The 27,898-nt window shown below is 45.1% G+C and overlaps 5 protein-coding genes across 7 annotated transcripts; 2 read left to right on the forward strand and 3 right to left on the reverse strand.

Annotated features, from left to right (window-relative positions):
• Nucleotides 1-32: 32 nt before the first annotated feature.
• LOC120650533 (V-type proton ATPase subunit F-like) lies at nucleotides 33-2,638 on the forward strand. Its single transcript, XM_039927691.1, has 5 exons — nucleotides 33-244; nucleotides 361-443; nucleotides 1,057-1,138; nucleotides 1,842-1,924; nucleotides 2,198-2,638. The coding sequence occupies exons 2-5, from the start codon at nucleotides 381-383 to the stop codon at nucleotides 2,360-2,362; spliced, it is 393 nt and encodes a 130-aa protein (XP_039783625.1). The 5' UTR covers nucleotides 33-244; nucleotides 361-380; the 3' UTR covers nucleotides 2,363-2,638.
• Nucleotides 2,639-3,129: 491 nt separating this feature from the next.
• LOC120650541 (DEAD-box ATP-dependent RNA helicase 48-like) lies at nucleotides 3,130-12,073 on the reverse strand. Of its 2 annotated transcripts, none has more exons than XM_039927702.1 (10): nucleotides 11,072-12,071; nucleotides 10,554-10,660; nucleotides 10,105-10,160; nucleotides 9,788-10,012; nucleotides 9,490-9,696; nucleotides 8,968-9,054; nucleotides 8,588-8,683; nucleotides 8,291-8,506; nucleotides 7,939-8,121; nucleotides 3,130-3,505 (listed from the first exon to the last, which is right to left on the reverse strand). In XM_039927702.1, exons 1-10 carry the CDS (start codon nucleotides 11,977-11,979, stop codon nucleotides 3,275-3,277), a joined length of 2,316 nt encoding a protein of 771 aa, XP_039783636.1. In that variant the 5' UTR covers nucleotides 11,980-12,071; the 3' UTR covers nucleotides 3,130-3,274. The 2 variants fall into 2 exon arrangements, with proteins under 2 accessions (XP_039783636.1, XP_039783644.1); XM_039927710.1 differs by lacking the exon at nucleotides 3,130-3,505 and adding an exon at nucleotides 7,514-7,814 and having other exon boundaries at nucleotides 11,072-12,073.
• Nucleotides 12,074-12,400: 327 nt separating this feature from the next.
• On the forward strand, nucleotides 12,401-14,754 carry LOC120650553 (methionine adenosyltransferase 2 subunit beta). Of its 2 annotated transcripts, none has more exons than XM_039927723.1 (6): nucleotides 12,401-12,698; nucleotides 13,065-13,224; nucleotides 13,342-13,529; nucleotides 13,651-13,774; nucleotides 13,951-14,081; nucleotides 14,319-14,754. In XM_039927723.1, the coding sequence occupies exons 1-6, from the start codon at nucleotides 12,468-12,470 to the stop codon at nucleotides 14,457-14,459; spliced, it is 975 nt and encodes a 324-aa protein (XP_039783657.1). In that variant the 5' UTR covers nucleotides 12,401-12,467; the 3' UTR covers nucleotides 14,460-14,754. The 2 variants fall into 2 exon arrangements, with proteins under 2 accessions (XP_039783657.1, XP_039783665.1); XM_039927731.1 differs by having other exon boundaries at nucleotides 12,405-12,698; nucleotides 14,331-14,754.
• A 5,468-nt stretch (nucleotides 14,755-20,222) lies between these two features.
• LOC120650565 lies at nucleotides 20,223-20,913 on the reverse strand. Its single transcript, XM_039927740.1, has one exon. The coding sequence runs from the start codon at nucleotides 20,767-20,769 to the stop codon at nucleotides 20,503-20,505; it is 267 nt and encodes an 88-aa protein (XP_039783674.1). The 5' UTR covers nucleotides 20,770-20,913; the 3' UTR covers nucleotides 20,223-20,502.
• Nucleotides 20,914-21,455: 542 nt separating this feature from the next.
• On the reverse strand, nucleotides 21,456-27,291 carry LOC120650571 (ABC transporter F family member 3-like). Its single transcript, XM_039927743.1, has 18 exons — nucleotides 26,969-27,291; nucleotides 26,310-26,525; nucleotides 25,957-26,146; nucleotides 25,578-25,786; nucleotides 25,292-25,450; nucleotides 24,894-25,022; nucleotides 24,722-24,823; nucleotides 24,507-24,653; nucleotides 23,875-23,937; nucleotides 23,648-23,694; nucleotides 23,507-23,566; nucleotides 23,233-23,315; nucleotides 23,032-23,126; nucleotides 22,572-22,658; nucleotides 22,373-22,460; nucleotides 22,140-22,225; nucleotides 21,993-22,055; nucleotides 21,456-21,894 (listed from the first exon to the last, which is right to left on the reverse strand). The coding sequence occupies exons 1-18, from the start codon at nucleotides 27,185-27,187 to the stop codon at nucleotides 21,775-21,777; spliced, it is 2,163 nt and encodes a 720-aa protein (XP_039783677.1). The 5' UTR covers nucleotides 27,188-27,291; the 3' UTR covers nucleotides 21,456-21,774.
• Nucleotides 27,292-27,898: the final 607 nt, after the last annotated feature.

The following is a 27,898-nucleotide window of genomic DNA, read 5'->3' on the forward strand; positions in this document are numbered from 1 at the left end:
ATAATAAGAGGTTTAGTGTCCAATACCAAATTACCATGGTTTTAAAGTGTGGTGTAGCAAAAACACTTTTTTTTGTGGCCAGGAGCAAAATCCCTATTTTAACAGTGTCCTATAGCCAATTTTGCCAATAAATAAACACAATAGATTAGACTTGGCGATCCATCCACGCCGCGGGAGGCGGGACAGGTCGTTTCATCGATCGCGCCGGATTTCCCGTCTCCACGCTCGCTCGTGGATTCGTGAGGTCCAATCCTGAATTCCCGATCAGCGCTGGATTCCGCCTACCAACCGCTGACCTTCTCCTCCCGCAGCGATTTCTTCTCTGATCCAAGTGTCTTGTTTGCGATTCCTACTGCGCAGGAAGGACGAAGGCGGCGGCAATGGCGGGGAGGGCCAACATCCCGACCAACAGCTCTGCGCTAATCGCCATCATCGCCGATGAGGTAGCACACTGGCACCCTAGCTTTCGTCCCTTTCTTATTTGATCTGACGACGATCCGACTTGCTATCAAATAGCCGAGGAGAAAAACGGATACTTCATCTCTGTTAGAGATCCGTAGCAGGATGCTCGAATGAATAAACAGATCCCTGGCTTTTCTTGCTGGTAGCTCGAAATTCCTGCTTTTTGTTAAGCGAGAAACATACTCCTGCGTTAGCTGCTCAGCACTCGATCTGTCAATCGACTCTTGCACACTACTCAACTTATTAGGAGGTGGGGGGAGGCAAACAAATGGCCAAATTGACGAGCCAAACTAGCTGCTGGCCAAACGAAATAGTTATGGAGACCCCCTAATAATTCCAATTCTTGCTTTGCATATGCTCCAAAATTTTACTGGCACTGAGATAAACTCCTTGTAGTGGGCAGTGGCTCCCCAATCAGCAGCATTATACGAAGATAAATTTCTTATTTGATCTGAATACCTGTCAGATGTCACCTTAAGAACATCCACATTTTATTTCTATTCTGTGCAGATAGTTTTTTTTATATATTTTACTTCAATACATACATTATCAAAGTTATATGGTGGGAATGATTTATTTCCACTTTGCTTGCAGGACACGGTGACTGGCTTTTTGTTGGCTGGAGTCGGCAATGTAGATCTGAGGAAGAAAACAAATTATCTTATTGTTGATAACAGTAATCCCCTGAACCTGTTAATACGCAAAGCCTTTTAGGTCAATATCTGGTAGTTTGAACTTGCCTAACTTTTGACTTCACATGATAATGCTGTTAACTGTGAACAATGGTCATAAGTATCATGTCCCTTGTTCCATATTACTGATATAAAGTTAAATGTTCAAACTGATGAATCTTTTGAAAGCTATGCAATAAGTGCGCTCACAGGAATATGGCATCTATCCATTGCGTGTCACTCAATTTATTACTGTATCAGTTTGCTGGCAGATGTGCTTCAGCAAACCACAATCCTGCTTAGTAAGGTGTTATGTGGTGGATTTGTGCCAATAAATTATCCATAAACATTGCATAATCGTTTGTTGATTCCAATGCCTGTTTATCTGATCTTTCGGTCCTGAAGTTATGTTAACGACCTGAAAATTTTGTTCTGGAAGATAATCAAACTTGCAAACTAGCTTATTTAATGTTTATTAGCACTTTCTCGGACAATATACCAATGGACACCTCTGTAGCTTTTTGGGAGAACTGATTTTTATTCGTTAGCTCACCATTTTTTGATTGTTTTATGAATTTATTGAAAATGCTCATTTCATAGGAAGAACCTTTGCTTTAAAATATTCTGATTTCGTAAGATGATACAACCTGTGCGCTTACTAATTAGTATTTGAGTAACCCTTGGAGTTTATGTCATCGTATGCTACAGAAACAACAGTCAAACAAATTGAAGATGCATTTAAGGAGTTCACCGCAAGAGAGGACATTGCCATTGTTCTCATCAGCCAATATGTAAGTAGCTGGTTTAATATTTTTTTGTCGAGCTGATTATCTTTTTGTAATGAAGGGATCAGCAGAACTAAATTTTGTGGCCATAAAATGCTGGCAAATGAATGAGTTGTGGGAATTTGTTCGTCAATTCTATTAAAATGCGACCTTTTTAGTAAGATACATATGAACTATAGCAATGCATCAAATTGCATTCTAAGCTAAGCATTGTGTGCATTTCTGTAACAGTTGAAATGCTCTGGTCATTCTCTGAAGTGTTTAATTTGTGTTTGCCAGGTTGCAAACATGATAAGGTTCTTGGTAGATGGCTACAACAAGCCTGTTCCTGCTATACTGGAGATCCCATCAAAGGATCATCCATATGATCCAGCACACGACTCAGTTCTTTCTCGTGTGAAGTATCTATTTTCTGCCGAATCAGTGGCCTCCGATCGCCGATAAAAATCAGATGCCTTCATGTATCTTGTTAATTTTATGTTTGGGCCATTTTATATCACCTATCGCCATTGTGAAAATTAAGATGTATTTGGCATAACCTTTTTTTCGTATTTGAATGAGGTTTTTTATTTGCCATGAGCTGTACCTGATGAATGTACTCGTTCCATCACGGTGACTGCACTTCGTAGCAGATATCATATTGTAATCTTTTTTTTTTTGAGAAACTATCATATTGTAATCTTGACTGTGAATAACATGCCAATCTCACATTATCAGTGACCGCTCCTGTCTGGCCTGGCCTTCGCGGATGATCTGATCTGTCCCAACATGATGTTCCTTTGACCTGTAACTTGGGGTTGCTTCCAACAAAACGACGCGTGGCTTCAGAATACCTCCTAGCGCACTAGGATATGCGTGTAACATTTGTAGAGGAGACATGCATATCCTAGTTACGACAGGAAGCCTGAGCGGCCAAAGGAAACAACAAACAAGTTCGTGCCACTACCACTAGTGATTCGGTTCCTCAGCGAAAAACATCTGCTTCTTCGGCCACGGAGATGTCATACAGGAATACGCATCCTCTAGATTTTGAGCACAGCCAGCCTGTGGTGCTTGTAACCAGATGCTGCTTCTTCAGTGTCTGCGGCCGTCTCCTCACTGTATGCGCTGTGATTTGCAATTTCTTAAGTGACGGTGCGCCTTGGAGAACCAACATTGTCCAGTTCAGATGAGATAGCATAGAGCCGTTTCAGAGAGAGAGAGAGAAGACATCATAGAAACCAGCATTTTTTCAACAGTGTAGCATCCAACAGGAAACTCTTAGATGGAATCACTAGTGTACAGATATGTCACTTCAGGTGAACAAAAAAAATATACAAACATCCATGAGAGTTAAGTTTGTACACCAGGAACAAGTTATTTCCTTATTCGAATCCCAGGGACATCCTTCAGCCCCATTTTCAGGGCGGTTTTCCGGTATAAAGCTGGAGGTTTCTCCAAACCGATCGAAGCACCAAACCGGTTTGCTAGGTCAGCAAGCACGGTTTTGTCTCTACCTATGTCAGCGATTGAGTTATAGTACCCAAGCCACGCATGGTATGCTGCTTCTTTAATGCTCATGTCAACGATTTTTATTGAATCATCAACCTGCATTGAAAAAATGAAAAGCTGTCATGATATGGCTTAATTTGGCTGCTGGATTATGAGCACGGATAACAGATCGATAACACCTTAGCTCGCCCTTGCTAGAGGCTCTGAGCACTCAAGGATTATCTTTCTACCTAACCCTAATGAGCCGCAGCTCTTACAATTATATAGAGTCCGAAAATAACAATTCACTTCCTAAAATACAGCCAAAAATAAAGGAAACAAAACCAAATCTAAGTAGCATCGGACGCCTTGGCTGAAGATACGATCTCCTTCTTCTTGCGTTGATATTTCTTGCCAAAGAAGGTGTCCACAACACTCCCCCCCGACCGAAAAGCTCGTCCTCGAGCTTGAACGAAGGGTACTTGCCCTTGAACTCCGGCAATGGTTCCCATGTAGCTTCTGCTGGACTGCGCCCATCCCACTGGACTAATAAGTCCCAAGAGTCTCGTGCCGGTGTAGCTCGAAGTACTTTGGCCGGCACTAGTAACACCCGGCCATGAGCAATAGGCGGCAAGGCAATGATGGATGTTGGCGGCTCACCATGATACTTCTTCAGAAACACGACGTGGAAGACGTCATGAATGCGCGCCTTAGGAGGAAGCCGTAAACGATATGCCACAGAACCAATCCGTTCAAGCACCTGGAAAGGACCATAAAACCGTGGCGCCAGTTTGCCTTTCGAGCCATCCGTGATGCCGGTAGCTGAACGTTGATGAAGACGCAGCCAAACCCAGTCATAAGCCGCAAAAACCACTTCGCGATGCGCCTTATCATGGGAAGCTTTCATGTAATCCTGGGCCTGCAGAAGCCGCTCTCTGATTTCGGCCAAAAATGCATCACGTTGCTGAAGCTGCTTGTCCACGGCTACCACGCGTGCCAAGCCCGGTTGATACGATGCCAAGGACGGAGGCATGCGCCCATATACCACCTGAAACGGCGCGGTACGCAGCGCGGATTGGTACGATGTGTTGAAACAAAACTCCGCCCACGGAAGCCAACGAAGCCAACTGCGTGGTCGATCACCTGCAAGACAGCGCAGATACACGCCGAGCACCCGATTTGCCACCTCCGATTGACCATCTGTTTGTGGCCGGAAAGCTGAACTGAGCCGGAGTTTGACACCGGCCAAAGTGAAGAGCTCCGTCCACAAATTGCTGGTAAAAACCGAATCCCTGTCACTGACAATGGAAGATGGAAACCCGTGAAGCTTAACAATGTTATCAAAGAAAGCCTGAGCCACCGTGAGTGCTGTATATGGGTGCCTGAGTGGCACGAAATGTGCCATCTTTGAGAATCGGTCGACGACCGTCAGCACCACTGATTTACCGCCAACTTTGGGGAACCCTTCCACGAAATCCATGGAAATATCACTCCACACCATAGACGGAACCTCGAGCGGTTGAAGCAGACCTGCTGGGTGTAGGTGTTCCGTCTTGTTCCTTTGGCATACCAGGCAGCCCCGAATGTACTCCCTGACGCGCTTGGCAGCCCGAGAGTTGTAGAACGAGCGAAAACGAACTAGGGTTTTCTGCACACCTTCGTGCCCGGCGCCATGAGCATGTTCCAGAAGTTGAGGCCAGAACGAGGATGAGTCAGGGATGAAGATCTTGCCCTGGTGTAGGACAAAGCCATCCACCTCAGCTCACTCCTTGCTTGCTGTGCCAACTGCTATCTCTTGCTGTTTGGAAATCACCTCCGGAAGCACTGTGGATTCTTGCCGCAAGTCATTGAACAATTCAAACTCCGGACGAGAAATCACACAGGGCCGCGCGGACGTCTCATACTCATCATGCCGCGATAGAGCGTCAGCCGCGGCATTCAGTTTGCCCGGTTTGTACTCCACCTAAAAGTTGTAACCAAACAACTTGCTTACCCACGTGTGCTGGGGAATGGTGGCGAGGCGCTGGTCCAGGAGATGCTTGAGGCTGCAGTGATCCGTGCGAACGATGAACTCTGTGGTCCAGAGGTACGGCCGCCAGTGACGCACAGCTTGAACGAGGCCAATGAGTTCGCGCTCGTAAGCGGCCAGTTTGGCGTGCTGGGGAGCGACCGAGCGACTGGAAAACACAATCGGACCCAACCCTTGATGCAGCACCGCGCCAGAGGCGTCACAATCAACGATGAACGGGGCGTCGAAGTCCGGTAGTTGAAGTACCGGCACCGTTGTGAGCGCGTGTTTCAGCGCGTCAAAGGCCACCGTTGCTGATGAAGACCACTGGAACGCCTCTCTTTTAAGAGAGGCCGTCAGTGGTGCCGCGATGACCCCGTAGTTGTGGATGAACCGGCGATAGTAGCCGGTGAGCCCGAGGAAGCCACGGAGTGACTTGACGGAGCGGGGAAGAGGCCAAGCTTGCACCGCGCTGACCTTGTCGGTGTCCATTGCCACGACGCCGTTGGCAAGGACATGACCCAAGTAGTGGATCTGTTGCTCCCCGAATGAGCACTTAGAACGCTTGAGGGCGAGGCCGTGTTCACGTAGGGCGAGGAAAACAGCCCGGACGTGTTGTAGATGTTCCGACCATGACCTGCTGAAGATGAGTATATCATCAAAGAAAACGAGGACGCACCGACGGAGGAACGGTTGCAGCACGGCGTTCATCAATGCCTGAAAGGTCGACGGAGCATTGGTGAGGCCGAATGGCATCACGAGGAACTCAAAGTGCCCGTGGTGAGTCCGGAACGCCGTCTTGGCGATGTCATCCGGGTGCATGTGGACCTGGTGATAACCACTACGCAGGTCTAGCTTGGTGAATAAGACGGCACCCTTGAGTTCGTCCAGCAATTCTTCGACGACGGGGATGGGAAACTTGTCGCGCACCGTCTTGCTGTTCAAAGCCCGATAGTCCACGCAAAAACGCCACGAGCCGTCGCGTTTCCGCACCAAAAGCACCGGCGAGGATAAGGCGGATGTACTGTGCCGAATAATCCCTTGCAACATCATCATCTGGCATTGGGCTTCGATTTCATCTTTCAGGAGTTGGGCGTAACGGTATGGGCGCACGGCCACCGGCGGCGTTCCTGGCAGCAAGTGGATCCGATGGTCGAATGTGCGGAGTGGCGGAAGGCCCTGTGGATCTGCAAACAGATCGGCGAACTCATCCAGGAGGGCGGTCAGGAAGTCGCCACGGTCGCCGCCGTGCGCGGAGGAGTCTGGTTGTGGACGCCGCTCCATTGGACTTGGTGGTCGTGGCGCCAGAACACCATGGTCAGATTGGAGAAGTCCCAGAGTATAGGGCCGAGCGAACGGAGCCAGTCGCAGCCGAGGACGACCCCGAAGCCGCCTAGGGGGATGACAAAGAGATCAATCATGAACTCTTCCTTGTCGATGAAGAGGCGTACGACCTTGCACAAACCCGCCGATGCCACGCGGTCCCCATTCGCCACGCCAACGGAGAGGCCGGGACGCAGCTCCAGGTTGAGGCCGAGACGACGCGCCAGCTACTCGTCGATGAACGAGTGTGTGGAGCTGGAGTCGACCAGCGCCACAGCATGTGTGTCGCAGATGTTGGCGGCCAGGTGGAGCGTGGCGTTCGTGTGGATGCCGGTGATGGCCGCCACTGAGATCTGCAAGTCGTCGTCGGAGTCGCTGCCTTCTGGCGATTCCTCGTCGGCAGCCAGCTCTAGGAGGTAGATGCCCTTGCCGGAGCTTGTGAGAGGGCGCCGCCGAGGGGCCAGACGATGTGGAGCCGTTGGTGTCGAAACGGCCCTGGCTCTCCAGATTTGCGTCTGCACGTTCTTGACGGACACAGAGATCAGACAGATCTCCTGGCGAACCTCCGCCATGTCCGCGTCCAGCTTCTTGCTGTTGTTGCCGACCAGTTTGACGAGTTTGTCAACCACCTCATCGAGGATCGCCTTGGTGATAGGGGTGTTGGCGTCGGCGTCAACCATGGCGGGGTGCAGTGGGGTTTAGCGGCGCGCAGGGGAAAAGGGGTGAGAGCAAGCGATGAGATGGGAACCAGGCCGAGGAAGATCCCTAGTCTGATACCAGAGTTGATATGGCTTAATTTGGCTGCTGGATTATGAGCACGGATAACAGATCGATAACACCTTAGCTCGCCCTCGCTAGAGGCTCTGAGCACTCAAGGATTATCTTTTTGCCTAACCCTAATGAGCCGCAGCTCTTACAATTATATAGAGTCCGAAAATAACAATTCACTTCCTAAAATACAGCCGAAAATAAAGGAAACAAAACCAAATCTAAGTAGCATCGGACGCCTTGGCTGAAGATACGATCTCCTTCTTGCGTTGATATTTCTTGCCAAAGAAGGTGTCCACAACATGTCATAGGCACATATGCACTAACCTAAATGAAATTTTCATAGCAGCCCAGAGCATTAACAATAAATTGCATGATGAGATGATCACATGACATGATAAGCTAGGCAAAAGATAACAAGAACGCAACAAGCTGAGTGAGTAATGCAGACCTTTTGTTTCATCTCCTTGTCAATGTCTGGTGCTGGGTACTTCTCAATTGGGAGGTCACTTATCTCATTCAAGAAATACTCTTCCCATGGCGCAAGCAAAAGAATTCCTTTGCCAGATTTGCCTTCCCTTCCGGTCCTTCCAAGTCGATGGATGTAATGCTCTCTATCAGGAGGAGCACCAACCTATTCCAAGAACTATGCATGTCAGTACTGCAATAGTGAAGGAATAGCCATGCCATGCAACTATATTCAAGAGTTAGACACCAATTCTACAGTTGCGTAGGCAAATAAACAGTATAACAGTATTCTCTTAAACTTTCTTCAACTACATTAATTATGAACAGAATCTCACCTGAATCACAAGGGTGACATCTGGATAGTTCACCCCACGAGTAGAAACATCTGATGTTACAAGAATTAAGCAGTTAGAGTCTCGGAACTCTTCAGATATGCGAGTTCGATAAAGCTGAGGTTTTCTTGAATGAATTTCCCTGACATTTAACTTCAAATCTCGAAGCATGATATACATAAATTCAGTCACCATGGCTGTTGTGCAGAAAACAATAACCTGGAATTTGAAGATTAATTAGTAAAACAATACATTGAAGCTCTTACAGCTGGTTGGTTGAAAAAAAAGGAGACGGGGGACCTTGTAATCAACTTCACGATCAATATGCTCTCGAAGTAGGCGATGAACCATATGAAAATGCAGCTCATGTGGTACCACAAGGCATGACTGCTGAACCTAAGCTCGACAACAGGAGGTAGAAATGGGCCAAGAGTAAACAAAATTATTTTCATAACAGAGAATAAAATGAACGCTAACGGATGACCCACAGACTTTTGATTTAAGCAAGACAAGATTTATAAATACAGCTCATGTTTCTCTAGAAAGTATGAAGATCAATATAATATTCAAACGGTTATACCTATTGGGGATTTGGGGATATGTGGCTCAGAACATCTATGCAAAGATTGAATATATTATCAGGATGGTAAAGAGAGCTAAGTATTGAGAAAGTAGGTAACCTTAGTTGGCGTTTCAACAGCTCCCAGGCCCACTGTATCAACAAAAACGTGGTCCCTCTTTAATACTAGCTGTGAAACCCTCCGAACCTGTCAGTCACAAATATCAACTATTACTTTTGGGTTTAGAATTGTGGCTATCCAGAAATATAGTATTACACAGACATAGTTATAGAATATATATATATATATATATATATATATATATATATATATATATATATATATATATATATATATATATATATATATATATATATATATACTATGCAGCACGGATACGGATACGCGTATCGGTATCGGAAGGATACGGATACGTGGATACGTCAAATTTCAGCAAAAGTTAAAGGCACAAAGGTGTATCGGATACGGATACGCGGATACGTATCGGATACGTGATACGGGGTCATGTTGAAGTATCGGGGTTATATATATATATATATATATATATATATATATATATATATATATATATATATATATATATATATATATTGGTGTTGCGAGCAATGCTGATTATACTACCTCTTTTGGAATAGTAGCTGAAAAGAGCAATGTTTGTCTCTGACGTGGCAAGCTATCAACAATCTTTTCAATGTCTTTACGGAAACCCAAATCTAGTAAATGATCAGCTTCATCCAACACAAGAAATTTCAATCCCATCAAGCGAACAGAGAATGATGATTTGTTTTCAATGTGATCCAGCAGTCTACCGGGTGTGGCAACTAAAATCTGAAAGGGAAAAAGAGTAAACAGAAAATGGTCAGGTTAACAGTTATGTACTTCTATCTCGACCTTCAGTAGATAACAAAATATGACAAACCTGGCATGGTTCAGATTCTAAACGTCTCTGATCAAGCTTAAATCTAGTGCCGCCAATAAGAGATTGAACACCAATTCCATCATGGTGCTTCAACAAGACATTTGCTTCAGCTGTAAGCTGAATGGCAAGCTCTCTTGTGGGGCAGAGGACAAGAGCAAATATTGGAGATACCCGATGATTTGTATTGTTCTTCATAGCATTCAAGACTGATTCAATTGCAGGAAGCTGTTTATCAATCCATTTTGAATAAATTGGTTGAACAAGAACATCGGATCAAAAAGAATATCTGAAAGTACCATTTCACGAGTGAATATTACCAGAAAAGCTGCACTTTTGCCTGTTCCAGTTTTGGCCTTGACAAGAACATCTTTACCTGCTTGTATATAGTAGTATAAGTGAGGAATTCGATGACTTCTGTGATAAACTGATAACATGTTTTGATAGTTCAGGCAGAGATATGACACAATTGTATCATGAGATGGAAAGTATTAAAACACAGAACAACCGAAGCCAGGCAACACGGACCATATACTTATGCTTATAGAAGATATCAGAGGGTAAAAACAAGCATTAAACAACCCTCTTTTTTGTGAGATCTACATTCATAAATCATAAGATTAGGAGGAACAACCTAAACTTCACTCATAACCAGAGAGTGGGGAAAGTCCAACAGCTACTATATGTCTTACACATATGTTACTGTTTTTCATTTGATTCCTTTTTTCTAATAAAAAATGCCTAAAGAAAGTAAATAAATACAATATACCTTCAAGACATGTAGGAAGAGCTGCCTCTTGCACGACAGTTGTCTGTAGATACCCAACATCAGCAAGTGCTTTGACTGTCAGAGGGGAGATGCCACACTCATCAAATCTAAAGACGGAAAAAACATAAGCTTGTTGGTTGTATGGATGGTATCTATGTTTCAAAGTAGGACAGGACATGCAAAAAGGTAAATTATTCACCAATCATTCATTAACCTCGAGTCAAAGGACAAGGACGGTGACGAGTAATCAAATACTGCCTCCACTCTTTGTGTTATGGTTATATTTTATTGTTACAGGTCGGTGTCAAGATAAAATGGAGCTCCAGAAAGCCGAACTAGAAGATTTCATACAATGCGATCCATGCATTTCATGAATACCTTGTTGCTTTACCTAAATTTCATGAACAACCATACATATATGAGTTTCTAAGTTTCTGTGAAGTTCCTAGGCTCCACAACAAACTAAACAATAACATAGGATGATCAGTAACAAATAAAGATGAATCCGAGAGTGTAACCTTTTATTGGTAAGCAGAGATTCACCCCTGGACTCGTAATGCCTCCTCTCAGCACCCAAAACCTCCTTATTTTTGATCTCCTCTCGCAGCTCTCGGATTCTACCTGCGAGATCATTGTTTTCCTCCTCATAAGACTTGAGCACCCGCCTTTCCTTCTTCATATCGCAATTCCTGAGAGCAGCACTGCTCCACCTCCTCCTGATGGTACTTGTGTCCTCAGATTCATCAACTTCTGAACCCTCTTCGCTTGATGCGCCAAACTTTCCAAACCTAAGATTCCTCCTGGGTGTAGATGTAGCCTCCTCATCCTCATCCGATGAATCCGGTCTCCACTTTCTACCAAAACGTCTCGCAGCCACCGAGTACAATCTCTCCTGATTAAGCAGTGGTAATGCCGTCTCCTCTCTTGCCTTATCAAGGCCGCGAGCACCCAATGGCCCCAACTGCCAAGTCACCGTGCTTGGGTGAGACATCACCGAATACCACCTCTTGGAAGCAATGAAACCGAGAGAAGGCGGCCACCAGGGCGCCATTGCTCGGTACTCCCTCTTGGGATTGAAGGCGGCCAAGCTCGGCCCCTTTCCCCTGGCCAGAGTCCTCGGCTGCTCCAGAGCCAGATCATCCCAATCCTTCCAATTCGCTTCACCCCGGGGCCTCCCAGACTCCAGCTGCTGCTGGCCACCCTGCGGCCGCTTGGCGCGGTGGAGGGGCCCGTCGTCCTCGTTCCAGAGGTCCTCGGCGCCGGGCTTGCTGAATCGATCGGCGAGGGCGCGAATCTCGGAACGGAGGTAGAGCTGCTTCTCGTGGCGGAGGAGGCCGCGCTGCTTCTGCCGCGCCAGCTTCTCGTGCATCTGCTTGTACTGCCACTTGGACAGCCCGCCCGGGAAGGTGCGCGGCCCGCCGCCCATCGCCGGCGGAAGAAGCGACGGCGAAGAGCACTTGACGTGAGTTTCTGCTTCCGCGTTCGGGTTACGGATTCCACTCCTCCTCACTCAGCAAGTAGGCCGTGTTTGGTTATAACAGTGTTTTTTCGCGCACTTCTTCCGAAAAGAGAATCTCACGTGGAGTATTAAATGAGGTCTATTTGTAAAAATTTTTTAGGAATGAGTGTAATTTTTCGAGACTAATCTAATGACAGTAATTGATTGATGATTTGCTACAGTGATGATACAGTACTCATCCTCTAATCGCGCGGTCAAAGATCTCATTAGATTCGTCTCGCGATTTACACGGAGATTGTGGAGGTGGTTTTATAATTAGACTTTGTTTACTATCCCTAATTAGTAGTCAAAGAGGAAAAAAAATTCCATGAAAAAATTTACACCCCGACTGCTTTGCTTCCCTCCTCGTCATCTCCATCGCAGGGGAGGGGAGAGGGGAGAGATCAGACACAGAGATGGCGGAGGAGGAGAGGAAACGGGTGCTGGTGGTGGGCGGCAGCGGCTACCTGGGCCAGCATCTCCTCGCCGCGCTCGCCCCCGCCACCGATCGCCTCGACGTCGCTTTCACCCACCGCAGCCAAGCCCCGCCGCAGCCGCTACTCGATGCGCTCCCTTCCGTCCGCGCCTTCCGCGCCGACCTCCGCTCCGGCGACGGCCTCGAGGCAATCTCCGCGTCCTTCGGACAGGTGCGCTTCTGCATTCCCACCGCAGCTCCAGCAGTAGCGTCCATCCGGCCTCGTGCGCGTCAGCGTCCTCCCACATTTAGTATAACGGCACAGCACAGCACGCACACTTGGTCAACCACACGCCACCTCCGGGAAATCTCCGCCTGCATTGCTTCAACAGCCGCATGGATTTGCATGTGAGATTGTGAGGCTGCTTCATTTGCGAGTGCGTGCGCCTGCGCCTTGGTGTAGCCAGTCTATGCAATTCTGCATAGTACAAACGACCTTTTCCTCATTCAGTGCTTGGTTCATGTTACCTGAATTACTAGCTCATCACTACATACTTCTTCACAACCTGAGGAGCATGCTGGCTTTTGACCTTTTCAGCCACATGTAGTTGTCAACTGTGCCGCAATCTCAGTTCCTCGGGCATGTGAAATGGATCCACCTGCTACTATGGCTACCAACGTGCCTTCTTCACTAGTCAATTGGTTGCTAAGCTTTGGGAATGATGAATCGCTTTTGATTCATCTCTCCACAGATCAAGGTAGCGTACTCCTGTCCTTGATGTATTACAATGCTGCTCAAACTATTTTATCTGTGGTACATTCTAATTCTGTACTGATGAAGTACGTAATGAAATTTTGCTCTCCTGTACTAACAGTTTATGAGGGGGTGAAATCCTTCTACAAAGAAGAGGACGAGACATTGCCGGTGAACATGTATGGAAAATCTAAAGTTGCTGCAGAGAAATTCATTATTGAAAAATGCTCAAACTATGCAATCCTAAGAAGCAGCATTATTTACGGGCCACAAACAGTATCTCCTGTGGCAAAATCCCTTCCCATTCAGGTAAAATACACTAATCACTCATAGTTGTGTTTATTTCCCCCCAAGTAGCAGAGCATACATGCTGAAACTCTACACTAGCAGAGTAGTATGTGACTAAATTGCGCTTGGCATTTGGATGCAGTGGATGGATAGTGTTCTTTCACAGGGCCAACAAGTTGAATTCTTTAATGATGAATTTCGGTGCCCTGTTTATGTCAAAGATATGGTGGATGTAATATTGTCTTTAGCAAAAACTTGGCTATCAGGTACAAGTTCAACTTGGCTATCACTTGTGGTATCATTATGCAATATATTGGTAAACAATTAACATGTTACAGTTCAGGTTTTAACGTTTCAGTGTACTGTTTGTCCCATTGACAAATGCTTTATGTTTTATCATTTACCAGTATCGTGGTGACTGATATCAATGTGCATGATGCAGATGGCAAAAAGGTCCAGGTCCTTCTCAATGTTGGTGGTCCGGATAGGGTTTCAAGACTGCAGATGGCTGAGTCTGTTGCTACTGTTCGAGGATATGACCACAATATAATCAAATCTGTATCTGCATCATCGGTATTAATCTCATCTCTGTCTTGAAAACACAGAATGTTGCATCAAAGGATCCATATCCGCCGGTTAGCACGTGTGGACTATTTCAAAAGACAGTTATAACAAGCATGATATTTTAGATGCAAGTTGGGCTTAACTTTACAACTGAAATAGTTTCCAACCTGATCACTGAGCTCTCTTTAAGCATTGTGCTTTGATATGATTATTTGCCATCATTACATCTTGTAATGGGCTCATCAGTTACTTACTCAGGTTAACCGCGGGGTAGCTTCTCCATCAGACATATCCATGGATATCACCAAGCTAACCCAGATGTTAAATATCAAGCCAATGTCATTTCAAGATGGAGTCAGAGCTACACTTGTTGCAGAAGCTAGTTAATCTTTCTCAACGTTTTGTTCGAGTTCGTAAGAGAGTTGTTTATACTGAAACGTGGAAGCATGACAAAGAATCACAGTTGGTTTGCAAAATTGCAGCTGTGGTGAATTCTGCTGGGTCTGGGTGACATGTAACGTTGTATTGACTAAACACCAACGCCATCATTGGTGTTACTGCTTGGTTGTACCATTCTGAATAAAAATGGTATTCATTTTTAAAGAAATTGCAGAAGTCTGTAAATGTATTCTTCATGTATACTGTTAAGAGTTATCATCAATGAAGAATCTTTACCCAGTGATTTGGTTGTTTCATAACTTAAGATATATTGATATACTGCAAACTTACTATATGCCCAATGAGTGGTGTTAACCAAACCTTGTTGATCTACTGTTTCTATTGCATTACCTTGCTTACCTATAGGGCAGAATATGGGCCTGGATGACACTAGTTACAGTTTTTATACGATCATGTCTTTTTCTTGAGAGGGGCATTATGCTTGTGGGAGAAGCAACATGACTTGACTCAAATCCTTGTCTTTGTAGATTTGCTTGTTGGCAAAGCTAATTACTGCTACTCCAGAGCTAATCAGTCAGTCGTTCACATGTATTCTAGCGTAGGTTTTAGCTCCTGTGGTATGACTAAATTGCATGGCTTTTGACCCTATTCATGCAGGGAAACAACAGGGGAGTGGGCGATTCACATTCACGTGTGCCTAAACTTATAGTATTGACTAAACTGGGAACACCAACTCTTTGGTGCAACTTTGCCAGGACAAGCTACCTCAGCTCTGCAGAAACTAGAACCATATTAGAACGGTGTCACAGGTTCTAATACTCTTACCAACTTTGGTGCAACTTTGCCAGGACATGCTACCTCAGCTTTGCAGACTAGAACCATATCAGAATGGTGTCCGAGGCTCTAATACTCTTATCAGCAAAGGTCAAACCATGCTTGCTTCTATCACTATCAGCATAAGAGGTGTTCAATCTGCACTTGTTGGCAGGTGCTACAGTATATGATGAAAGAGACTAACAGAGTAAGTTGCTGCTGCTGTAGCAAGCCCGGATGTGCTGAAAGATATAATCATCAAAGCTTGAGGTGCAGATTGCATCACTGGATCACCTTTCCAGGTAAGCATACATATTAAGCCAGTGCATGGTATGCTTCATCTCCAGCTAAAGCAGCAAATGCTCATAAAGGGGTACTAAATTTGGTTGCTTGATAGTAAATTGCCATTAATCCTGCTTGTAATGAGACACACTAGTATTAATGAATAAGGCAGTCTCACGGATTGATGCAGAGAAGCATCAATTAACAATCCAGCACGTCAAACGAAAACCAATATTGTAGTACTGTCAGGGCAGGGTTCTTGTTTTTTCTTTCCTGTTACCAGATCTGCTGAACCTTACATCGACTTGACCAAACAGTAGACATAGAAATATGTAACTCATGTCTCCTCCGTCAGTATGTAGTCAGCAATCGTTTCTAGCTAGTCACCCTGCGTGCTGGTAATTGGAAATTACATTGGTTAAAACTCTCACTTGGATCTATCATTTCAAATTGCCGTCAATTCTACTCCCTCCGTCCTAAAAAGAATGCAACTCTCGCTTCCTGAGGGGTCAAACAATTTTAAATTTGACTAATTTTTTTAAAAAAATATTATTAATATTTAGGTTACAAAATAGTACCATTAGATTAATCATGTAATATATTTTCATACTAGATATAGATATTAGTATTTTTTATAAATTTGGTTGAGCTTGCAATTGTTTGACTCCTAGGGAAGTGAGAGTTGCATTCTTTTTTGGGACGGAGGAAGTAGACTTCATATATGAACATCTGGCACTTATGCTAGACTACTAAGATTACTGAAGACTGGTCTTGAGTTTGGGGGCTAATTGGTGGGTACAGAAACAAGTGGTTGTGTTAGCTTAAGCTACCCTGCATTGAAACTGTGATCCCAGCGCTGCTTTGGGGTGAGACTCACCTTTCAAAGAACAATTGCTTGTAACTGAAATCAAAGTCTGCTGTGACTGGTACCTTTTCAAAGGACCATTGGTTGCTTGCTTCATCAGGCTAACAAAATAGCATGCAAGAAAACTTTGCTACAAACAGCCAAGATTGTCAGTCAGCAACCTCTCAGCCCAAGCATTTCTTTATGCAACATAAGTTCTATGAATCTTTCTGTATGGGTCTTGGAGAAAGATAAGTATCCTACCGCCAGAGCTCTTCAGAAAACCCTGTCACCTATAGAAAATTCAGTGCCAGTCCATACAAAACAAAGAGGGGATCAGGGGACACATACTTCCAAGTTACATAAACCTAACCTAGCTCCTAGCATGATTTATATCTTGTTCGCTGTTTCACATGGCTACAGCATTGTTACTGTGACCAATGGAAGTCAGACTTGCCTGAATCCAAGTTTAAGCTGCATGCTAGGAAAACTGCCACTGTGTGTTTGCTAGACTATATACTTCATGTTCGTCCAGAATCCAAGATAGGTCCCATAACAAAATAAAGCTTCTAGTAAGCAGGCTGAAAAAAGAACAGATCTGGAAATTAGTGGACTCCATATTGAAACTTATTTTAGTGAACAAGCGCGTCATCTTGTAAATATCCAGAGTAAATGGACCATATACCATAGAATCGATGGAGGTTCATTATATTTCGAACTCTATTTCTTGTTACCTGTGTGCGTGGTGTGTCTGTGTCTGCCCCGACTATGGACCCCAGCTAAATCCATATTAATACACTCCCACCCTTGCTTCCCAAGTCCTCTCTCTCTCTCTCTCTCTCTCTCTCTCTCATATGCCGTGAGGATGTTCTTCCGGCACCTGCTCCCTTGCATCCTCCTGCTCTTGCTAATGTCACACTTGCCAAACTCCATCCTTGGTTTGAGAACATGGAGAGAGGAAGAAATGAGGAGTGACTTGAGACGCCATGAGCATAAGATTGCCCCAGCCATCCCTCCTTCTCGAGAAGTGGGCGCCGCGGAAGCTGCCACTGCCAGCAAGTACGCTGTTTCAAGAAGAATGGTTCCTCAAGGTCCAAACCCTCTCCACAACAGATGAGATGAGCAGCATGCTTGTGGTTCTGGTCTGTTTCATCAACCAGGCGGCTAGCTCATCTGCAGGTGTAGCTCTACTCACAAAAAATACCTTTTCATGCCCTTGTAGCTATAATGGTACAGATTCATATATGCTTACTACCGGTGTAGCGTGTTTTGTTGTAATGTCAGGCTTTGTATATAGATTTTTGTCATATTAAGGTGTTAAAGTTGTTGTGCTCGATCTGGCTTCAACGTTTAAGCACCATATCGCTGTGTGTGTGTGTGTGTGTGTTGTAGACACGACGAGAGATTCAGAAGTTTTAGCTTTAGCCGAAGAAATCAAAGGCTGATTAGACAGTGCAGTGTTTCACCCCCCCCCCCCCCCAACTTGCAGGAGAACTGCACATCGTTGTATTAATAAATAGAAAGAGCGGTCCAAAACACAATGCCGAGTCCATGGTTTGGGTTAGACAGTGCAATGTTTGGATGGTTACTTGCTTGTTTTGTTGTGTCAAGTGTGCAAGTCATGTGTGATCTGAGATGGTTGTGTTATCTCTTGGTAGTTGAAGGGCTTCCATCAGCAGAAAGCAATCTGCTGCAAGCTCATATGGTTATGTGTTATTATGTGATTGAGTGGTCTCAGTCGGATGGAATGGAAGCATGAAAGTAATAGCTAATAAGCTCATCTGTGAATGAAAAATGGAAAGCAAATTAAACCAGGCGTGCAATGGGCTGTTTCAATTTTTTTTTTGTTCTAATTTGGACATGCTAGCTAGCAGGAGGGAGGAAAGGAAAGTAGATAGAGCCGGAGCATAGTGAACTGAGCAGTGAGCAATAACATCGGTCAGCATCTTCCGGAGGACGCGCTGGGGGGACAGTGATTAGGTGCAAAAATGTTTTTAAAAAAAGTTGTTTGTGTTGCCCCATCAGGTTACTCGATGCAGTTGAATTTGGAGCATCATCACTTGTGGTACTTCAATGTTGTTTTCATCTCGGAGAAAGAGTATGGCTGTAAAAAAAAACTGGATGCTTTTGTTTACGTCGCGGTGATGTGCATGGGGGCAGCTGGTTGTCGCAAGAGAGAGATAGATACAGTATTAGTCAAAGCTCGAGATCCAAGGTAGATTGTGCAATGGTCAAGGCCAACACTGACCGTCTAGTATTAAAATGGAGTATTGGGAGGGTTTTGCAGTGCACTGGCCCCCCAACTTCAATGCGTTGGCACTCCTTGCTGTGCCGTGTGAATTATTGTCTCCCTTACCAAACTATACTAGCTAGGCCATTATCCATCCTGCAGATCAGATCTATCTCGTGTGAAAACATGGATCCCCCTTTTTCTCATACATGAAGAACACCATATGGTGATGTTCTATATAAAATGAAGGAGACACGAATACATATGACAGGGCATGCACATTGACATGAGAGCCATGAGCTAGCCATGTATCAGAATGAGGAACCGGGCACGTGTGCATCTTCTGAGTGACAGGTGGCTGATGACTGTTGAGTGACCTAGATGATGCGCTAGCTGATGTGCATGCCGGTTTGTTTGCGGCCTTGGCTTTGTCGGCGATAGGATTGGCAATAACCAGCAAGGCGTGCATGGCTGCCCCGAGCCCTCCCTGTCAGCTGAATGATGGCCCTATTACCTGCAACCGCCTCTCACATCTGCCTTTCGGGCGGCTGCCCAAAGAGCAAAGCAAAATCAGCTCTTCTAAAATTCTACATCCACCAACCAAACAAAATCATGCAAAGAAAAAGCATAAGCATGGTGCAGGCAGGCAAGGCTTCAGGCAACGATGAGCTGCCCCCAGTGCCTCTTTATTAACCTACTTAATGCACGAGCATAAGCAATTAAAACGTCTCCAGCGCAGGCAGAGCTGGCGCCTGCTGCTGCTGCTGCTGCTGCTGCAGTTTACCATCATCTGTGCTGTGTACCACGCCCAGCAGCTCTCACAGTTTCAGGCAGTGACTGTGTTCTTCAACCGCAGCCAACTTCATTGTCGATGTTTTGCACAAACAAATGGGTAGCAGTTGCATAACTAATCACAAGGCAAGGAAGCCCAAGCCTGCTTATTAGTACACATCAACATAATAGCAGGCATCAATACATATCCAGGAACAGAAAAATCAGTCCATACTCCATAGATACTGTTTTAACAGATATGGAACTCACAAAAACTACAGCCTGTGAATCCCTTGTTCTCCTTTGGAACAGCAGCAGTTAACATGGTTCAGAATAAACGCAATAGCATTATACTAACTATCATCCAGCACTAACAGCTTGTGTCCAGAATTAGATGTGTTTTGCTATTTCTCAAGATCCTAGCCAGCTACTGTTTTCAGGTGATGAGGACATATAACAAGAGATGAAACCCGCTGAGGGCTCAGCAACATATTCTCCGCACAATCAGGTGAACAAGTGAGGCAATTTTCATGTGCGGTTTGGAAGTAATCAGGCCACCACCAAGCCGAGAGATCCCAATGAATCACTAAGTATGCAACAACAGCAGCAGCAGCAACCAAAATGACAATAGAAGCATACAAGCTCCTTTGGTCCCCAATTGTCATCGCATTAATAAAACAGCAGATGGACGATGCGTATATTGGTTGGTTCAACTCAATTCCCAATTGACAGGATGAGAATTTGATGATAGGAAAAAAAATCATACAGTTGTTGATGGGCATCCAGTGCCATTGCATTGCATTGCATTGCATTGCATGATGGAAATTGATGCATTTATTGAGTCAATTGAAACGACAGGTAGGGCTACAAATGAGGAGATATATTCACACGAAGGGAGACACAGGACAGATAATACGGGGATTGCACTGCACTGCACACAAGAGAAGAGCACACGACTTATTTGGCAACGAAGGGTAGGCGAGAGAGATAACAGCACAGCAGCTAGTAGAGTATACAACTAGCAGTATTCCTTCTTAGGAGGAAAGGGAAGATCTAGCCGGAGGTGAGGTGACAAGAAGCAAGTGATCCATTCATACGGGCGGCAGGGGCGGCTGCTCTTGCTTCTGGTCCTGGACCTTGGGCTCGGGGAGGGGGCTGAGGTCGGTGGGCTTAGAGGCGGCGGCGTGGTCGTCGTGGCGGGGCGCGGAGGAGAGGATGAGGGGCCGGTCCTTGGCCTCCTCCTCGTCGTCGCGGTCATCGTCGTCGTCGGTGGAGAGGTTGATGCAGGAGCAGCGCTCGAGGGAGGCGAAGAAGGCGGAGGCCACGCTGGTCCCGACCCAGGTCGCCCAGCTCTCCATGGCGGGCGGCGATCTAGGGTTTGGCGGCGGGGGAAAGGGAGCGAGTTGGTCAAACCAAACGCGGAGACCGGAGAGAGAGAGGAGCCGGTTGCTTGAGTTGCTTCGACTCACCAGGACAATTTTTTTTTTTTTTGAGGGGGACCAGGACAACTGGACAAGAGACGACGACTACTACTAGTAAGTGGCACGCACGCCAGGACTGGGCCAGGCCCACCCAGCCGTTGGTCTAGGCCGGCCTTCGCAACGCAGGTCCCTTCTTCTCCCCCCCCCCCCCCTACTCCGGGCCTGTTTGCCAGGGCTCCGGCTCTTCCAAAAACAGATCCGGCTCCGGCTCCTCAGATGGAGCAGCTTCTCTGATAGAGTTAGAGCCGTTTTAGAAAATATTTGGCGAGACAGCTTCACTTGTTAGATTGATGTGTAAGCCGCGTGAAGCCACGATTTCATGGCTTCACCTTGCCTGTGTAAGCCGCCGATGACTTCAGGACCGGCTTCACACGTGAAACCAATTATAAAACAAACGTTTGAAAGAGCTTCACCTAGAGCCGCTCGTGAAGCCGCTCCAGAAGCCCTCCCAAACGGGGCCTCGGTCAGTCCCCCTCTGCAGAGGGCAGACAGCTCCACTCGAAATTGTCAACAGACCTTCCCGTGCACCAAAACGACGATGCAGACCGCACAAGAAAAGCCAATCACAAACAACTTTTTTTAAAAAAAAAAGGAAATCATAACAACTTCTCCATCCATGCCTAAGCATAACCAGCATCGCATCAAAACTCTCGCGTTTATTTTAGACTCCAAACATGATACAATGCAAAGTGCCCTATAATCTGTGATGATAACGATGCATGTCACCTACGGCAGAGGTACATGTCGCCTCAGTTCACAGCACAAAGGATAAAAACTGGACACCACTCAAAACTGTTTCCTGCTTTACATTGTGTGCATCGCTCTTCTAGATTTCGGCGTTTGTGCACGGAAGGGAGGCATCCTCCATTCCTCCAGGCTGATCTAAGGCTTGAGCAACTTCTTGTAATCCTTGAACGTGCCCGAGAATGGGGTCACCCTGCCCTCTGACACCGCCCAAAGCTCGTCCACGCTTCCAGTGATGAGATGCTCATCGTGACTCACCTGCAAGACCACTCGTCAGACACTCTTCTCCTTTGCCCACAGACACCACTAAACTGTCCACACTACACCGACTGAAACAAACATCTTTGCCGCCTTACCATTAGCACTCCACCCTGGAAAACCAGTAAACCTTGGATGAGCGCCTCAACTGCGTCCAGATCCTGCAACACAGATGGATTTCAGTTCAGAACCAACCTAGAAAAATACAAGGAAAAAGAAAAAATAATGTGCCATGATTTCCTCACCAGATGGTTAGAAGGCTCATCGAGAAGTATAATGTGTGGTTTCTTGAAGGTGATTTTCGCGAATGCAACCCTACTCTTCTGACCACCTGAAGTTGCAATTGCTTTAATTAGGATCAAGTAATTCAAAATTCAACGCGCAGATGAACCCTTAACAATTTCTCAAAACTGACAGTCATGAACTAGTAGCATATTTCATCACCTAAAACTTCCTAAGAGATTGGTATGATCCCTACCTGACAAAGTATACATAGGTTGGAGGGCAAGATTTCCTGAAACACCAAAGGAACCCAGATGTGCCCTTAACTTCTGCTCAGGTACACCCTGCAAACAGGTTAAGTTTGTATTTGAGTTCAGTATCAAATAGACACAGAATACTATCCACCAGGTTAAGTTTCATATCCTATAGTAACTAAAGATGATGCTTTAACTTACCGGATAGCACCTCATCATGTATAGAAGGGGATTCACTGTTAAATCAAGCCCATCAACATGATGTTGGTTGAATACAGCCATGCGGACCTGTAAAGCCACACACACAAAAAAAAAAGACCAATGAGAGGATGCTGCAAAGAAAACCCCATGGCAATCGACAATGGCAACAAGCCAACAAATCAATCTCACCATGTATGTGTAGCAGCATTATGCAAGTGACCAAAGAAAAAGATTAATATTAAGGATCGAGGTTCGGGTATTTTGTCTGATTCAGTAATGGCATAGGACAAAAAAATACTGCCATCTCAATATATACAAAACTATAATCACAATTACAGAATAAATCTTTGGAATGGCATAGGCCTTAGATCCAAGTTCATGTAACACAAGTTTTTTGAAGAAAAAGCAGTACAAGGGTGGTAAAAAAAACCATGATTGTAGCTAAAGAAGAATGAAGCACCTTGGGGGAGCGGAATACTGTTCCTGAAGTTGGCTGCAGATCTCCAGATATTAATTTCAGTATAGTAGACTTGCCAATGCCATTAGGACCAACCACTGAAACGTTAAGTCAATGTGTAATTAAAAATGGAAGTACTAGAACTTAGAATACTAGAGAATAATCTTCAGTCAAGATAAGATGAGTGGAACAAAGAAACCATACTTGCTATACGACTGTCGAGGTCAATACCGAAATTCAAATTCTTAAACAAAGTAGGCCCTCCAGGGTAACCAAACGAGGCATCACTGCAAAGAAGGAAAGTATTATTCATCAGCAAACAAACATATCACATGGATGCCTATTGCCTAAAATAATAGCTGGTAATTAATCCAGAAGGTCAAAAGGCACGGAATAAAAGGCCAACTGGTGCATATGGTAAGAGGGGAAAAAGATTTCATAAATGATAAATTATGGTCATATGGATCAGAAATAAAACCTGAAGCTAATGATTGGTGGTCCAGGGCGATCATCTGGGGTTGGGAACTCAAATTTATAGCTGCAAGAAATTAATCAAACAATTGCTGAGTTGACTGTAACCGAAATACCAAAATACAATTGCCTTAAGGGGTAGACATACTCTGGATCACTGACAACCGCATCAACATGTTCCATTCGCTCCAACGCCTGAGATAGTACAGATAAGAATATCAAGTCGGACATCAATGTTGTCATCAAAGAAGATTATATATCAGAATGCCAGTTTTTTTTTCTTTGGGGGGTCGAAACCATCTCCGCATACAGTAAAAGTGAACCAACTTTTGAATTGCAAAAGTATTAACATGGAGGCACTGTGAGAAAACACACCTTGATTCTTGATTGAACAAGCGATGCTCTCTTTGCATTGTACCGGAACTTGTCAATGAATGCCTACAGAGAAAGTAAACAATTGAACTTCACCATTGGTCCTTGAGGAAATATAGATAGCAGCACTTAATACCCTCAGCAGTTTCCAGATAATTCTATTTTTCTTTCATTTGAACTTATATCAGACAGATTTTGTCTCAAGTGTTCTGTTTCACTAAGACACTGCAAGCTGGGCCAGCTCACGTTGCACAAGCTTCAGCTGCCTACAGAGTAGCTAACCATGTTCAAGATAAAGACATACACAGTCTACTATTATTCAACAACAATAATAACAACAAAGCCTTTTAATCCCAAGCAAGTTGGGGTAGACTAGAGATGGCCATGGTATGATCAATTCAGACAAACTTCGGTGCTAAACATCTAGCAGAACCATCTGGTGAATTTGAAATGGGATAACAAGGGAGTTGCTTACATGCTTTTGAAAAGGAAGTTTATTAACCCATAAAAAAACATGAATGAACTAAAGCATCAACTTCCAATTCATTGTTTGCTACAGAAACAGCATAGTTTTCTTGAAATGAGGCACTAAAGCACTCTCAGGGCTAATGATACAGCTAGAAATACAAACTAACCTGCATGTGGGATCTGGCTTTCTCATTTGTTTCAAAGGCTTTCTGCTGATTCTTAAGGTGCTCTTCCCGAGTCCTCTCAAATGTGTCATAGTCACCTTTGTAAGCATGTAGCTTTCTACCATATAGATGAAGAATGTCGGTGACAACCTGAAAAGATCTGGTCATCAGTTATCCAGTTCAAACCAACACAGGAAAAACATATGTCGCGTGCATACCGTATTCAAAAACTCCCTAGCATGCGATACAACAATAAATGTCTTTGGCCATTTCAGGAGATATGTTTCTAGCCATAACACAGCATGAAGATCAAGATGGTTCTGCAAAGTGATAGGTTGTTAGCATATAAGCCAGTAAGTGAAGAAAAACAACCCCTTATTTCCAACTTACCGTCGGCTCATCAAGTAGTAGTAAATCAGGCTCAATGAACAGAGCACGTGCTAGAGCTATTCTCATGCGCCATCCACCAGAAAACTCTTTTGTACGTTTGCGTTGCATTTCTGGAGTGAAACTAAGACCCTGTAAAGAGTTCCACCATTCAAAACAGTACAATGTAAGTATGCAGCATGTGCAAATCCTATGCTATTTCTGAGATCAACATGCACAAATGCTACCTTCCTAATTTATGATGAACGCTAAACACAAAACGTCATGAAATGTTATTGCCGCCCCCTATTGACGACTACTTATTTAGACAGGTATTGGTGCTTGAAAGAATCAAGTACTGCACTTTAAACGGGAGCAAAAGCAAATTGTGCAAATGGTACAGACAAGGGAACTAAACAGACCGCCAAAATTGATGCCGCGCGAGCCTCTGCAGCATCTGCATCGATAAACTCAAGCCGTTTATATATCTCCTCAAGCCTCTTGCTGATAGAATCTTTGTCAAGATCACCCTTGCTCTTGCCCGAGCCCTGTCCAAATTCAGCCTCAATCTCTAGGTCTTTCTGCATAGCAATGGTATGGTAACATTTAGCTGAATGGAACACATGACAAATAGGGAAAGCTCTAAGGAGGAAGAACATCAGGCAAGAAGCGGTAGAATCAAGAAAAGCAAATTCTTCATTAGTCAACCTGTTGTTGAACCAGACGGGCCTCTTCCTGCATAAGTTGAACTCGTTCAACATCGGCATTCAGAACACACTGCAAAGCCGTGGTGTCATCACCCACGACCTCTTGCTCAACATGCAATATATGACAGTTTTTCGGAATACCATCAATTGCATGCATCGCCATAGCTCTGAGGAAAGATGTCTTTCCAGAACCATTTCTTCCAACAAGGCCTGAAATGGGTAAATAAGACATGCTGAAGCTCGTTGAATACTGTTTCAAACGAAGCTGTTACAGATCCATATAAATGAACCGAACATGCTTCCCTGCCAAAGTGTTATTTATTGGGGGTTGCGGAACACCAAGAAGTTCATAAATAAAGCACTCTAAAGTTGTAACTAACCATAGTGCCTTCCAAAAGCAAGTGTTATAGTGGCTTCCTGAATAAGATCACGACCACCAACAGTGACACTGAAGTTCTCCATATGTATATCCCTAACAGCTGGCCCACCATCATTATTGTGAATTACAAAAACAGGAGGCATTCCAGCCCTAAGTGCTTCCATCTCTGCGACATGCATTTGATATTGTGCCTGGACCAGCAAGCAGAACAGTATACAAAAGAGCATAGTCAGGAAGGAAGGAACGAAGGAAGACATTTGCATCTACCATTACAAAAATAAGAAAAGACAAGCAATGGCAGAGCATAGTGTGGCGATTTAAGATGAGCCATTGGCAAAGTAGAAAACATATTACCTCTCTTTGCCTCTCATCCTTTCTTTTTTTCCGTTCAATCTTGGCTTTATCACGTGAAGATAGCAATGGTCCCTCGAATACTTCAGGTTGCTTTTTTGGAGCGACATCGTCGTCCATCCCCGCATTCATACGCAACGGTGTAACAAGGCTACGCACAGCTTGTTTGGGTTTCACGAGACCATGCTTCCCAAACTTTTCGCAAAGCTTACTGCAGACCTGCAGCGAGAAAACAAAACACATGTAAGTGCTTCTGCAAATCAGAATCAAGCAATCTCTGTATGTATTAACATTTTTTATTCCCCAAATGGGAAGGACTCTAAAGGTCTCTGTGTGCGTATATCTTAGAAATGACCAATAAAAGACATATTGATCCCCAGAGCAGCTAAATGGAAGGGTGACAGAGCCATCAATAGTTGAAATGAAGCAAACTATAGCAATTGTGCAGTTGTATAGCAATTGTCCATGAGACAGGTCGTGATACACCAGTACACCACGGCTGGGTTAAATCCAAGGGATCGTCCAAACAACTGAGGAAGCAGAGAATCGCACGGATCCATAATATCTGGTATAGTATCTAGAGCGCCAAGCAATAGAAGGCACAGCTAGCTAGCGCGTCAGATCGGAGAATAGAGCGGCCCAGTTGGGGGTCGTACTCGTACCTGGAGGCAGTGGTCCTGGCTGGAGACGCATCCGGAGTCGATGAGGAGCTCTCCGAGCGCTTCGAAGATGCCGTGGCCGTCGGGGGCGCCGAAGTCGAAGTCCTCGTCGGCGAGGACGTTGGCGATGTAGTCGATGATGGGCTGGTCCACCTCCTCGACGACGTCGGGGCCCAGGACCTCCCGCACGACCCCCATGCTCGCCGCAGCCGCGGCGGCCATCAATCTCCCCTCCTTGCTTGTCCCGCGACGGCGAACCAACCAACGGACGGACGGTCGGACGGAGGAGGAGAAGCCGAGAAGGGCTTGGGCACTGAGCACGGAGCGTCTGGATGGTTGGGGGCAGCCTAGCCGTGTGATGCCTGAGCGACGAACGGTCCAGATGCCTGAGCAGAGGATGACCTAACCAACAAACATAAGATAGGGCCGAGATCGGCCAGCCCACAGTAGGCAGTAGGTTTCCGCCTGTTCGCTTGTCTTGTCCCGGCTTGATTCGGCTTGTTTTCTCTCACAGAATACTATTAAATCAGCCGAAATCAGCCGGCAGCCCTGTTCGCTTGTCTTGTCCCGGCTTGATTCGGCTTGTTTCGACTTGTTTTCTCTCACAGAATACTATTAAATCAGCCGAAATCAGCCGGCTTTCAGATCAGCCGAACACCCCCTTCAGCCCATGACCATGTCATGGTTCTGAATATATTTTACAATTAACTGTTTGCCTCTAATTGTATTTTTGTAAATTTCTCTTTTCACGCACCCCTTGGATGTTGATCCGATGGCCCAAATTAAAATTTGCACGAAGGGGTTGTTTTGCACCTGATATGTTCCAATCTATTTTTACAGCTAAACTACTAAATAATTGAGATAGATTTTATTCCTAGCAACTGGATCACCCGTGCTCAAATCATGTATTTGAGAACCATCTACGCAGCTGTC

The sequence above is a fragment of the Panicum virgatum genome, chromosome 1K, assembly GCF_016808335.1.
Source record: "Panicum virgatum strain AP13 chromosome 1K, P.virgatum_v5, whole genome shotgun sequence".
NCBI classification, from domain to species: domain Eukaryota; kingdom Viridiplantae; phylum Streptophyta; class Magnoliopsida; order Poales; family Poaceae; genus Panicum; species Panicum virgatum.

What these genes read in the sequence shown, in the direction of transcription:
- LOC120650541 (XM_039927702.1), bottom strand. Translation starts at nt 11,979, where the DNA reads ATGGGCGGCGGGCCGCGCACCTTCCCGGGCGGGCTGTCCAAGTGGCAG. An exon ending in CTGTTGAAACGCCAACTAAG is followed by an intron (nt 8,684 to 8,967) that starts GTTACCTACTTT and finishes TGTCGAGCTTAG; the next exon opens with GTTCAGCAGTCATGCCTTGT. An exon ending in ACAAGGAGATGAAACAAAAG is followed by an intron (nt 3,506 to 7,938) that starts GTCTGCATTACT and finishes TTTTCAATGCAG; the next exon opens with GTTGATGATTCAATAAAAAT.
- LOC120650571 (XM_039927743.1), bottom strand. Translation starts at nt 27,187, where the DNA reads ATGGCCGCCGCGGCTGCGGCGAGCATGGGGGTCGTGCGGGAGGTCCTG. An exon ending in GCCAGGACCACTGCCTCCAG is followed by an intron (nt 26,526 to 26,968) that starts GTACGAGTACGA and finishes TTCTCGCTGCAG; the next exon opens with GTCTGCAGTAAGCTTTGCGA. An exon ending in GCGGTTGTCAGTGATCCAGA is followed by an intron (nt 23,567 to 23,647) that starts GTATGTCTACCC and finishes AATTTCTTGCAG; the next exon opens with CTATAAATTTGAGTTCCCAA.
- LOC120650553 (XM_039927723.1), top strand. Translation starts at nt 12,468, where the DNA reads ATGGCGGAGGAGGAGAGGAAACGGGTGCTGGTGGTGGGCGGCAGCGGC. An exon ending in TCATCTCTCCACAGATCAAG is followed by an intron (nt 13,225 to 13,341) that starts GTAGCGTACTCC and finishes CTGTACTAACAG; the next exon opens with TTTATGAGGGGGTGAAATCC. An exon ending in CAAAATCCCTTCCCATTCAG is followed by an intron (nt 13,530 to 13,650) that starts GTAAAATACACT and finishes ATTTGGATGCAG; the next exon opens with TGGATGGATAGTGTTCTTTC.
- LOC120650533 (XM_039927691.1), top strand. Translation starts at nt 381, where the DNA reads ATGGCGGGGAGGGCCAACATCCCGACCAACAGCTCTGCGCTAATCGCC. An exon ending in TCGCCATCATCGCCGATGAG is followed by an intron (nt 444 to 1,056) that starts GTAGCACACTGG and finishes CTTTGCTTGCAG; the next exon opens with GACACGGTGACTGGCTTTTT. An exon ending in TTATCTTATTGTTGATAACA is followed by an intron (nt 1,139 to 1,841) that starts GTAATCCCCTGA and finishes CGTATGCTACAG; the next exon opens with AAACAACAGTCAAACAAATT.
- LOC120650565 (XM_039927740.1), bottom strand. Translation starts at nt 20,769, where the DNA reads ATGGAGAGCTGGGCGACCTGGGTCGGGACCAGCGTGGCCTCCGCCTTC.